We start from the raw sequence: 13,480 nt of genomic DNA, 5'->3' as shown, positions 1-13,480 counted from the left end.
TTTGTATATTATAATGTGAAGTCTCTTTTCTAGTGTATTTATTGCGTCACTGGGTTGTGTGTGTTGTGGAAACGCTTTACACATTGTCTCTGGGATAAGACTGACTTCTCTGGCCAAAACTACCAAAGGGGTAAGCAGGGGTTATCTTCGGTGTGTACCACCCTTGCCCTGACTAGAGTGGTGGTTACTGCCTGGCTTAGGTGCCTACCCTAGCCAACCTGGAACTTCATTTCTAGCAACAGGGGAATGGTAGGCTACACAAAACGATTCTACTTACTGACAGTGACTGAGATGTCACCATCACGGACAAAGAGAAAGCCTAACCCAAACTGGGAAACTAGATAAATTTGCCAAGCCACTAACACAGCCAACGTGGTAGTCCTGCACCACCAGCTACGGGCGCGGTGGGAGACAGCCCCACCCAGAGATAGATGCTAGCTATTGAATCCTCCCACCAGTCCTAGAGACACAAATTGTAGAGGTGTGGATGTAGCACTGCTCAGAAAGGACCTGAGAACTACTGGACGTTTGGCAGAGGCCAAAACATGAACAGCGACACTGGTAGGCAGGGTGTGGGATTTGAACCAAGTGATAAAAAATAAAAAAAGGAGGCATCTCTGGAGAGCTGGTGCAAAAACCTTCGAATTCTGTGGTTTCCGGACAGAACAGAGGGCCCCCAGCCGGAAAAGATCTTGGAAGAATGGCTGCATTACTTCCTCCACATCCGATTAACTCACAGAGTTTTCTCATCGAGAAAGCGCCTTTAGCCCTGATAAGGAAACCTCCACTGGCCACTGTCCCAAGGCAGATGATCGCTCATTTTCTGAACTACAGGGACTTAGTGCCACGCATGGTCAGAGGACTGGGGAGGTCAAGCATGAATCCAGGTAGAGCCATATATTCCGCAGACGTCAAACTAGAACAAAAACAACAAAGAAAATCTCTGAAGCAGGTGAAGCAGAAATTGTGGCTTTGAATATTAAATACAAGATGCTTTATCCAGCCAAACGGAAAGTGCTTTTCCAAGGCAAAGCCATCCCGTTTGACTAGACTGGGCACGGGACTGGTTGGATGAACAACCACAAGGTGGAAGGGAGGACTGATGCCCTCCCCCCTCGGGATGTGGTGAACACAACGGGGTGTAGAGAGAGGGGAAGGCCCAAGGCACGGAGAGGAGGGTCGTGGGAAGACAAACAGCCTGGCCACCCAAGGAAAGATGTCGGAGGCCCTTTCCTTCGACACTGGTATCATTGCATGCAAACCAGCAAGAGGGGCTAGGACACAAAAGAATAAGCAGCGCCATTCAATGACTTTCTTTAGGCGGTGAACTCGATTTGAGTGAGTGCTGGGGGAAGAAGGGAGAGCACACTCTACTTCAGTTGAGGGAGGGAAGCACTTAAAGTGGTGTTAATGGCGTGGGTAGTTCAAAACCCAAGCCAGGTAAAAGTGAGGTGGAGGCCATAGATGGGATTCTTAATTCTGGTTGTTTATAGTTGTGTAGGGCAAAACATACGAATACATCAATGCACGAGAGAGAGGATACAGCTGGCATACGCCTGCCACAACTCAGTAGGAACACAGACAACAGTGAATATGACGATGCAACACCATGACCCATTGAGAGTCATCTCATTAAAAGAGGCGTTCATCACGCAGTACATTCGAAGGCACTCTCCAGACCCGGTGTTCTGGCAACAGAGACACCTGCTAGGGTGAATGTCATTACTATTGCGATTACCACCCTGCCCTGGTTTTCAAAAAAGCATCTAGTATTGAGTGATCCCATAAATCCATATACAAATACTTTCAATCAAACAATCAATCAAAAGATTTATAAAGCACCCTACTCAGCCGTTAGGGTCTCAAGGCGCTGGGGGGGGGGGGAGCTACTGGTCGTAAAGCCATGTCTTGAGGCGTTTCCTGAATGTCAAGAGGTCTTCGATCTGGCGAAGGTGGAGTGGTAGGGAGTTCCAGGTCTTGATGGATAGGTGAGAGAAGGATCTTCCTCCGGCGGTGGTGCGGCAGATGCGGGGGCGGAGGCGAGGCTGGCGGAGCGAAGATTGCGGGTGGGGGTGTGGAAGGTGAGTCTGTCGTTGAGGTAGGCTGGACCTGTGTCATGGAGGGCTTTGTGTGCGTGGATGAGAAGTTTGAAGGTGATCCTCTTTGATACTGGTAGCCAGTGTAGGTCTCTGAGGTGGGGGAGATGTGGTTGCGGCGTGGGACGTCAAGAATGAGGTGGGAGATGCGTTCTGGATTCTTTGCAGCTTTGTTTGGAGTTTGGTTGTTGTTCCTGCATATAGGGCATTTCCGTAGTCCAACCGGCAGCTGACCAGGGCGTGGGTGACAGTTTTCCTGGTTTTGACGGGGAACCACTTGAAGATCTTGCGGAGCATGCGGAGAGTGTTGAAGCAGGAAGAGGACATGGCGTTGACCTGCTGAGTCATGCCGATTGAGGAGTCGAAGATGAATCCCAGGTTGCGTGCGTGGGTGGTGGGTGAGGGTGCGGATCCTAGGGAGGTGGGCCACCAGGAGTCGTTCCATGCTGAGGAGTTGGTGCCAAAGATGAGGATTTCTGTCTTGTCTGTGTTTAACTTGAGGCGGCTTGATTCCGTCCAGCTGGTGATGGTATGAAGTCCGTTGTGGAGGTTGTTCTTTGCAGTTGGAGGGTCTTTCGTGAGGGAGAGGATGAGCTGAGTGTCCTCTGCGTAGGAAACTATGTTGATGTGGTGGGTTTGTGCAATGTTGGCGAGTAGGGCCATGTAAATGTTGAAGAGCATGGGGCTGAGTGATGATCCTTGCGGGACGCCACAGATGATTCTGGAGGCTTCTGACAGGAACAGTGGGAGGCGGACTCCCTGGGTTCTGCCTGCGTGAAATGACGAGATCCAGTCGAGTGCCTTGTCGCGGATTCCAGAGTTGTGGAGGCGTGTGCAGAGAGTGTGATGACATACCGTGTTGAAGGCTGCGGAGAGGTCCAGGAGGATGAGTGCTGCCGTTTCTCCTTCGTCGACCATGGTCCTGATGTCGTCTGTGGCAGCAATGAGTGCGGTCTTAGTGCTGTGGTTTTTACGGAATCCGGATTGGGAGGTGTTGAGTGCCTTGCTGTCTTCCAGGAACCGGGATAGTTGGCTGTTGACAATTTTTTCGATGACCTTGGCTGGGAAGGGTAGGAGGGAGATCAGCCAGTAGTTCTTGGGGTCGTCTGGGTCTGCCTTTGGCTTCTTCAGCAGGGCATTGACATCGGCGTGCTTCCATCTTTCTGGGAAGGTGGCTGACTCAAAGGAGCTGTTGATGGTGTTGCAGAGGTGGGGAGCGATGATGATGTTTGCTTTATTGAAGATATTGTGTGGGCAGGGGTCCGATGGTGATCCGGAGTGGACGGAGGCCATGGTGTTGGCGGTGTCTTCTATGTTGACGGGGGTCCAGATGTGGAGGAGGTGGGTGTTGCTCGGGGCGTTGGGTTCGTGGGTGTTTGTAGTCAGCTGGTGGGTCTGGGGGTTGAAGCTGTTGTGGATTTCTTCTATCTTTCTACGGAAGTGGGTTGCGAGTGAGTTGCACAACTCCTGTGATGGCGGGGGTTCGTTGGAGCAGGTCCTGGGAGTGGAGAGCTCTTTGATGATGCCGAAGAGCTCTTTACTGTTGTGAGCGTTGGTGTCAATGCGGTTTTTGAAGTGGGTCCTTTCGGTGGTGTGGATCAGTTGGTGATGTTTGTGTATGGCATCCTTGAAAGCGATGTGGTTGGAGTTGGTAGGTTCAAGGTGCCAGGTTATTTCCATTCTGCGACATAGCCGTTTGGATTCCTGTAGGTCTGGGGTGAACCAGCTGGCCTTGATTCTGTGGAGGGTGTTTGAGGTTTTTTGGAGCGGTGCGAGGGTGTTGGCGGAGTCTTCTATCCAGCGACACAGGTTGGTGGCTGCTGTGTTGGGGTTTGGGGTCCCAGGGGGTGGGGCCCGGGCGAGGGTAGAAATCAGTCGATCCGTTGATATTTTGCTCCAGTTGCGTCCGTGGGTGTGTGTGCGGTGGTGGTGAGTGGCCGGTTTCTGGTAGGAGAAGTGAATGCAGCGGTGGTCTGTCCAGCTGAGTTTGGTGGTGTGGCTGATGGAGACGTGGTTGCTGGCTTAGAAGACGGGATTGAGTGTGTGGCCTGCGGAGTGGGTGGGTGAAGTGATGAGTTTTGGAGGCCGAGGTTGGCGAGGTTGTCCAGCAGGTTGGTGGTGGTGTTGTTTTCTAGGTGGAAGTTCAGGTTGCCGAGCACATATCAATGTTGCTATATAATTCTATGATAAGTCAATACATGAACATCTACACAATTCATGAAACAATCTTATCAGTGGAAGTAGTCACCAACACGAGAAACCACAATTTCATGTTGATGTACACGTTCCACATCTTCACCCTAGTAATAAATTATCCATACTAATCCTAGGGCACACTGAGCGCAGGTAACAATATCAAAAATCATAAAAACTAAACACTGCATCATGTTCATTCAAGAGTTCTAAACAACTCAATATATTGTGCAAATAGTGCTATTTAATGCAAACATTTTAAATTATGCAAACAGAAAATTAACAGGATATTTAAAAATTAACTTCCATGTATGGATGTGCAAACGATGCTAAATTTCAGAGGGTTAATGAAAAAACAAGAATCAAGGTAAGTCTTGGACTCGCGCCCACGCCATGCACAGTTTATTTGTCAAAAATGTTACTTCAAATATTCCGCTGATAATATCAATTTTGTTACTAAAGGTGTCATGAGTGCTGTAATTTGTGGGGGTAATTAACAGTGCAAGACGAGGGCGAAAGTTAGTTACCTTAGGGCACAAATTATAGTTACTTGAGATAACTAACTATAACAGGTTAATTTCTATGGTTTGTACGTGTAAAATGTGAGCCTAACTATAACATCACTGTTAACTGTTTTTTAAGTGAATTTCTATGCTTATTTTTTCAATTCTATTTCCTAACTATAACGTCACTGTAACCTTTGTTTTTTTCAGTAAATTTCTATGGGTTTTTTCATGTATAGTAATTGTCATTGCTATACGTTAATCCAACCACCACCACAGGCCTTGAGGCCAACCCCCTACAAGCACTCAACCTTGCGCCAGACCCTGCAGCCAACCACCCAACCCCACACTGCACATAGCCCTTTAGTCATATACGGAGGGAGTTGGCTGCAGACTGTCTCTCTGGGTGTCAGAGGGTGTATGTGTGGTGAGAGTGGCTGTGAGAGTGTCTGGGAGCGAGAGGAGGTGCATCAGTGTCTTAGCGGGTGCGTCAATGTGTTGGGTCTGAGTGGGTGCGTAAGAGTTCCAGTCGGTCTGTGAGTGGATGCCTGAGTGTCTGAATGGGTCTGTGAGTGGTTCTAGGAGTAGGTTCAGGAGGTTCTGAGTGAATGTGTGAGTGGGAGAAAGAGAGAGAGAGAGAAAAATTGAGAGAGCGAGGAAGAGTCAGAGGGTGAGAGAAAGAGTTTTTTTAAGGCTTAGATCAATAATATACTTAGAATGAGATAGTTCTGGACAAATTGAAAAGAAAAATGTATATATCAGTTATAAAGAGTGAGATCACCTTTCAGTATAAACGTTTTAAACTTCTGAAGTTTAAAAGAAATTAAAGAAGGAAAATGACCACGGACACGCCTAGAGTAGAACCCTCAACTTTGAGTGAGACGGTCTGTGACCTTAACCCTGAGGCCATAGGTGACTCCTTACTTTGATGCTTCCAGACATACCTATGAGTCAACCCCACCACGTGATTGGAAAGAAAAGTGTATGTTCCATCCCTAGGAAGCTTTAACAGTCAAAACACTACTAGATAAATAAACACATTACCAAGCAAAACTAGGATTTGAACCTTCAGCCTACACAGTGACAGTACAAGACCTTGATCACTAGGCCACTTTGAAGTCACTGCATGGAGAGACCATTGCAATGACAATTTCTCTCTCTTCCATCCCACTATGGGATGGAGGAGAGAGAGAAGAGAGAGAGAAGAGAGAGAGCGAGCCGCGGTGGGGGATCCTCACGGCCCCGTGGTCCTAGCCGGCTCCCCACATCCTGTCTGAGGCGGCTTTGCTCCCACAAGCAGGAATTTGCTTTAAAAATGGCAGCTCCATGCTTGTGGAAGCAATGTTCACATATCTGCGTGCAGGGAAACAGTTGAAAACTCTGCTTTCTGACAGCTCCCATGGTCAGAAACCGGACTTTGTTTGCTTTTGCTTGGTGGAGGCTGTCAGCTCCCACCAAGCAAAAGCAAACAACTATGTCCCATGAGTGGGCACCCCGGGGCATAGCAGGGGGGTAGCGGTCCCCAGGCTAATCACTGGCTCCTCAAGGAGGGCTGCGTAGCCCCCCTCCAACAGGCATTGCCTTGGGGAGGTGGTGGTCCCTGGGTGTGCGGGGGAGGTACCCTCCCATTTCTATATGTTTCAAATCCCGAAGAGATGGACACTTTTTTATTTATTTACTTTTTTTTTTCCTAAAACTCAGCTGAAGCCGAGTCCAAAGACGTCTGCCAACACTTCCTTGTTGAAGTGTTGTTCACCAATCAGATATCTGCACGGGACAACCCATCATGATTTTGCACACCACGCTACCTCAGTTGGGATCCAGATGTATGCAAATCAGTCCTGACTTTGCTCCAGCAGGAACAATCCAGTCCGAACTGCCAAGCCAGGTTCTCCCTAAACCGGAACACAAGCAATCCAGGACCGGTTTCGCCCTAATTATGGACTCAGCAGCTGAGCTGAGCTTGGTTCCAGTGACAGTGTGCAGGGGTCCCACATCTAGTCATATCAGTCCTAATCTGCTTGTGTTCCGGTTCAGGGAGGACCTGGCCTGGCAGTTTGGGCTTGACTGTTTCCACGAGGAGGAGGGTCAAGACTGATTTGCATATGACTGGGTCTAAACTGAGGTGGCGTGGTGGGCAAAACAAACGATGGATTGGGATGCGACTCAGGTAATTACCAATGGCTTAGATTATTCAAACATTCCATCCATCAAATTTTTGTTTCTGCAGCTAGTTTCACTTGTCAGCCAGTCAGGACAAGGGAGGTCTGGCCTTCACCAAGAGATTCTTTAGCTCATATAGACTTAGAAAATATGTAGTTTTTATACTTTCCATATTGCCCCGAGTTTGATATGTCATCAAATGAACTGTGCACAATTAATTGTGATTCTTCCATAGTTTAGTGGTTTGTGATAATTTTATATAATTGATTTCGCCGACTAAATACCCTGGGAAACCCCACAAGTGTTTCATATTGTCAGACTGAAGATATCAAGAGCATCATTTTCTTGGTTAGAGTTCTAGAATTCATGTATATCGATTTGAAAAATGAAATAAAACACTGAGCCAATTTTCATAAAAAAATGATATATATCAATAATAATTGTCATTACATGCTCAGACTGAAAAATTTAAGGGTTATGTATCAATAAATAGCTCTGCGAGTAACAAACAAACAAATACTGTTTGTATAGGTGACCAAAAATACCAAACAATTATAAGAGCTTGTACAACGTTATGCACATTTATTTCTCTAAAACAAATACAATTTTTAAAAGTTACAATACCGATGTGCACAAACACACCAGCATGGAAAAGGCGGAGTAACATTATTACATTTGCAAGAACTTTACAATAAATATGTAGTGAATGTCAGTAAACTAACTAGAAATAAACATATGAAAAATAATTCACAAACATAGCCCATCAAGGCACCTCAATTAAGTAAGATAGTGATGCATCCTTAAGAAGATCAATGTTAGGCTGAATAGACATCATCTAAGAGATCTAAACTTAGCTATTACAAAATGGGGAGGATTTTTTTCCAGACAAAACTTGTGTTAAAGGAAAGCAGGTAATTGGAAAGGTAATTGCATACATGCACCGATCTTTCCACCAACTAGAAACAAAATCAAATGTCATGTTTTGGATACAAAAAAAACACTTTTTGAATAGACATTTACAATATCCAATAAAGGATCTTGACTGAAAAATAACTTAATATAGATAGAACTGTCAGCCCATGCTCTAGAATATTAAATGCCGACATTCGCACATGGACAAGTCACATTTGTTTTCAAATTGCTCAATTTTTTTCAAATCTGTGTAAATAACAACTGGGCAAAAGATCATTCCAACCCCATATCCATAGCTGGAGGTGGGAAGCATTACTTGTCCTTAACACATAACACAGGTAACTTTGGCAAAAAACACAAACGTCTGTTTACCTGTCTAAATGTCTAACTCACTTGCCATAGTACCCTGTGCTTGCCACACCCTGTGCACTGGGTAGCAAAATTTAAGAAACAGAATCCAGCACTCACACCAGGATCCTCCAAAGAACCATACAGCAAACTAGACATGACTGCACAAGTCAACGCCATCACTGCATCCTGCTTCCACACCCTGAAGATGCTGAGGAAGATCTTCAAATGGCTCCCAAGCAACACTAGAGAAGCTGTCACTCGGGTCATAGGTTACCAGCAAGCTGGACTACAGGAACACCGTCTATGATGGGATCACCAAGCAACTCTCTAGAAGGCTATAAACCATCCAGAAATGTGCAGCCAGATTCATCCTAAACCTCCCACACAGAACTCAACATCACACCACACCTCAGAGAGCGACACTGGCTCTCAAAACACACTAATTTTAAACTCCTCACACGCACATTCAAGACACTATATAACTTAGGCCCCACCTACCTGAACAGTCACATCTCTTTTTGCCAACCAGCCAGACCCCTCTGCTCTACAGACACACACTCAGAGGACGGTTGTTCTCTTACATCGCTTCAAAGCCTGGAATTGACCCCTACTTCACATCATAGGCTACTTCTCTCTACTTGAATTCTTCTAGAAGCTGAACAGCTGGTTTTACAATTAACTAACCTACCATAGGCAGGGCTCGGCACACACACCTGTTCAGCATCAGCCCTTTTAGGTGATAGTGCACTTCACAAATACACATAACAATGCGAGGAGTGATATGAGGTGAACAGGTGTGGAAGTTGTTGTAACAGACTTGGAACAGAGAGGTAATCTTAAAAACTGTGCATTAGGTAGTAGTCGAAACGGATCCCCTCCTTAAAAAAAATCCATTACTCAGATTGAGGTAGGTCTAAAATTAATGTGTGACAGAATGAGTGGGAACTAGTTAACGGAGTTGAAGGAATGTTAACATACATATGGTCTGACAAGCATGTATAGACCTTCCGCTTTTTCCAGTGTGTTTTTTTTATTTATTATTATTATTATTTTAAAGGACTATACCAACTGCTTTATGCTCTGTATCACGGTCAATAATAATTGCCTGTTCTTGTACTTAAACAGCAAAACTCATCAAGATTGCTCATGGCAGTGGCAGTCTAGCAGCTACTTTCAATCAGCATGCACTGTCAAATATGACTTTTGTCATGCGCATTATCAATGATGCACTTAGGAAGTTACCTCGCAGTGACCGCTTTTAGGCACTTATCTTGCATGCAGTTTCATCTTTTGGATAAAAGCTTTTAAAACAGGATTTCTGCACCGGCTACATTGTTTAAATCGGGGAGGCACTTTTTAGGCTTAGCACTCAAGATTGCTTATGACCGTTTTTTTTTCACTCGCTTAGAAACGTCTGTGCTGTGTGTTCCTCCTCACTCTAAAAACTGGGCAAATAGTGCGCCAAAAGTTTAGGTACGAACAATGAAAGTAAAAGATAAATCGATGTTTGATCAAAATAAAAACACTTTGTTCAAGAAACATTACAGATATTTTACACAAGTACACTCATGAAAATTCCTGTTTTCAACTTCGAAAACAAGTGTAAGTGGCACACAGAATTTAGGAGAGGGTACAGTTATATCCAGCAGGTAGTGGTAATGTTTTGTATGACAAAGATGCGCGAGGCATACGTTCCACTCTTTGCGTAGACTCAAGTGATGCATTTCTGCTGTCATGTGCCATCGCTGTTTCACTGAGTGGTGCAGAGCCAAAAGCTTTTCTGTGCTGCGAATTTAAAATATAGCTGAGATTATAATTCTCGTCCACTGGCCAAGTATTCGGATAAGTGTGGTGGCTCTAATGGAACATCTAGCAGAAATGGGTGCGCTTTTATATGAACGGGATGCTGTTAGTTTTAGGAAAGACGTGTTTTTACAACTGGATGAGGAACTCTAGAGCTCTGTGATTACACACAATTTCATGTATACCTCAAATAGAAAAGTTAATGATTTTGAAGTATATATTAATCCGAATATGAATAGACGGAAGACACTGGTACACTTTGTAGAGTCACTCCCCACCCTATATAAGTGATCTAGCCTACGAAGAAAAGGAACACATGTCATTGGATACACATGGCAGTGGAATTACGTCAACGAATAAAGGTCCACAGTATAAACCCGAGGGTGGTCTATCACTGGTGCAATTGAAGGTGACTGACGATCGCTGGTAAAGTTGGTTACCGATTAAACTTCGAGGGAGGAGGGGGTCAATGACATCGGGAAGAGGAGTTGTCAAGGTAAAAACTGGGAAGGGTAACTGTGAAAAGTAAAACCGTGGATGCAAACAACTACCGGGGGTGACCCCGGGTAGTGTCACAGGCACGAATTGTACATCCTTTTGTTCAGCGCAGACAGCGTTGAACCATCTCAGTACGGTGAAGTCAAATCAATGCCATCTCAAGAACCAACTCTTAACTGACGCCCCCATGCTTATTGACGCACTATGACGTCATACATAGAACTCATTCGCTGTGCAGCTTGTTGTTATGGTCTGCGTGGAGGTTTACAACAACGCATACCGGAAGTGTCGTCTGGAAATGAAGAATAGCCCCAGATGAAACCGGGCCTGACTGCCAGAAGCCACGAAAGCAGCCTACAAGGCAAGCTATGAGAAACCAACCAGTATAGCACTCACCCCTGCAACACCATACACATCTCCGCAACTGCCACTTACCGCTATTACCACCGTGTCATCCCCCTGCACCTTGGCGACGAACTTGTCTCCGCGGGAAACCTCAGAGTCGTTGAGGGGCCGGATCCGGCACATCACTTTGATGCTGCACTCCGCCGGGTCCGCCATCTTCCTCTTCTGTTACTGAGTGGGAATAATATGGTAAGGTGCCAGGGGCACTGAGGGACGAGGAGCCTCTCTGCTAACCCACGCTCACCGTTTCCTGCCCGCTGAGAAGGCGGGCACGGCCCCAGTGCCCAGTCCTGGTGCACAACCCTGTCAAAGGAGCCGCGGCAAAGGAGGAGATTTCACTTCCGATCCAACATGGCAGCCATAGGGGTAGGCGCCGGGTAGCCCTCCTCCTCCCGGCACGCCCTGGGATTGGGCAGTCCAGTAGTGACGTATTCGACGTCTGAGGAAAAGAAACAACGGCCCAGGCACGAGGGCCCTCCTAGTCGCAGAAGGGAGGAGACGGTTGACAGTGCTAGACGCCAGAGACTGCCAACCAGTGCAGGAGCAGCCAGGCAGCAGGCTAGGCCTGGTCCGCTGCGTTCAGCACCTGGCGTTGACCGAGGTCTCCCGGGCGGGGCTGGCCCGCATGCCTTACAGCTGGCAGAGAGCTTCGCAGTGAGTGGGTGCGGCAGCATCGCCTCACAGGGAAGCTTCAGTCACATATGTGGAATTGTGACCTATTTCCATTTTCTCTCTTTGGTTGTTCTAAGGCTTCAATAACAACGCACGAAGAGATGTCAGGAATGGGGCACGAATCCACACTGGACATAGCGGAACTTAGTTTATATTTTGGCTCACTTGTATGTGTTTAGCGCTTAGTACTCCTGACGTTACTACCCCTCCCTTTCGGTGCTCTTCGACGTGGCTGCTTGTTTTAAAATATTTGTTCTTATTAAAAATAATAACGGAGTACAGCTCGAACATGCTAGTTCGTAAGCCTCATAATATTGTCAAACCACGGCACACCATAAAAGTCAATTCCTTCTTGTTGTAGACATCAAAAGCAATAGTTCGAGGTAAGTATAAAGTAGCAGCTTTTTATTAACCCCTTCGCTACCAGGTCTTTTCCCCTCTGCAGTTTTTTTTGGCTATCTGGGGCAGTTCGCCCTTACGCCCTCATAACTTCTTGTTCACATAAGTTACCCACGCCAAATTTACGTCCCCCCCCCCCCCCCCCCCAGGTATTCTAGAGGTACCCAGACTTTGTGGGTTCCCCTGAAGGAGACCAAGAAATTAGCCAAAATACAGTGAAACGTTTTTTTGTTTTTTTTTTTAAATGGGGAAAAAAGGGCTGCAGAAGGCGGCCGTGTTTTTTTCCCCTGAAAATGGCATCAACAAAGGGTTTGCGGTGGTAAGATCACCATCTTCCCAGCTTTCAGGAACAGGCAGACTTGAATTAGAAAACCCAATTTTACAATACAATTTTGACATTTACCCCACTTAAACTTTTTTTTGTGCTTTTAGCCTCCTCCCAGGTAGTGACCAAAATGGGTGGGAAACCAATGCTGGATCCCAGAAAACTAAACATTTCTGAAAAGTAGACAACATTCTGAATTCAGCAAGGGGTCATTTGTATAGATCCTACAAGTGTTTCCTACAGATAATAATAGCTGAAATAAAAAAATATTGAAATTGAAGTGAAAAAACAGCCATTTTTCTTCACGTTTTACTCTGTAACTTTTTCCAGCTGGACTCTTCTGGTTGCGGGGATATATAGGGCTTGTAGGTTCATCAAGAACCCTAGGTACCCAGAGCCAATAAATGAGCTGCACCTTGCAATGGGTTTTTTATTCTATACCGGGTATACAGCAATTCATTTGCTGAACTATAAAAAGTGAAAAATAGGTATCAAGAAAACCTTTGTAGTGCCCGTCCAAATTGATGTTGCTAAAATGTTTTGCATGAAGCCCAACATGCTGATGCTAATTCGAGGTTAATTAAGGGGTTCACTGAATGACGCAAATAGACAAATGACTGAATCTATGCTTTGTTGAGTAACGCGCTAATGATACTCTGCTAAAGTTAATCCATGTTGACGTCGTGCTATATTCTAATGTTTATAATCTTTGCTTTGATGAAGTCTTATTCAATTTGCCAAATTACGACAATGTTGATGTGTTTTCTGATTTTGAGACTAATAAACTTGCTAGTAGAATTGTAATCAATAGGGAATAAATATCATAAATCTTACTAAATTCTGTGTGGTTATTCATGACTGAAAGGTCATGGTGGTTTCCAAGTCTTATTGATGCCATTGATTACTTTGATTGACTTGCTATTGTGATTATTGATGAGGTTATTGATCTATTGATTGACATGTTGAGTAGCTATCTCGTCCTAAGGAGACTTCAATCAGGGTCAAAAGATCCATCGGCCTAAAACGAGTCCCAGAGTGAGTAAATTATCTAGATTGGGACGCGTTAACACACCCACTTGTACGTACTACATTTTCTTTAACTTTTACCCTGTGAATATTTTGCCGTCAATAGGAGCTGTGTACCTCCTTCACACACAACC

The 13,480-nt window shown here is 45.5% G+C and overlaps 1 protein-coding gene across 2 annotated transcripts in view; it reads right to left on the bottom strand.

Annotated features, from left to right (window-relative positions):
* KIF5B (kinesin family member 5B) overlaps positions 1-11,314 on the bottom strand; it is an 811,383-nt gene extending 800,069 nt beyond the window's left edge. Inside the window, exon 1 of one of the 2 annotated variants that reach the window (XM_069211250.1) lies at positions 10,955-11,314. In XM_069211250.1, the coding sequence (XP_069067351.1) occupies positions 10,955-11,080 (126 nt within the window). In that variant the 5' untranslated portion in view covers positions 11,081-11,314. The remainder of the gene's footprint in view (positions 1-10,954) is intronic. The other variant, XM_069211252.1, reaches the window with a different exon arrangement.
* Positions 11,315-13,480: the final 2,166 nt, after the last annotated feature.

This window comes from Pleurodeles waltl, chromosome 10 (genome assembly GCF_031143425.1).
Source record: "Pleurodeles waltl isolate 20211129_DDA chromosome 10, aPleWal1.hap1.20221129, whole genome shotgun sequence".
In the NCBI taxonomy this organism is placed as follows: Eukaryota; Metazoa; Chordata; class Amphibia; order Caudata; family Salamandridae; genus Pleurodeles; species Pleurodeles waltl.
Note: the sequence above shows the minus strand (reverse complement) of the source record. Positions and strands in the feature narration are given on the sequence as shown.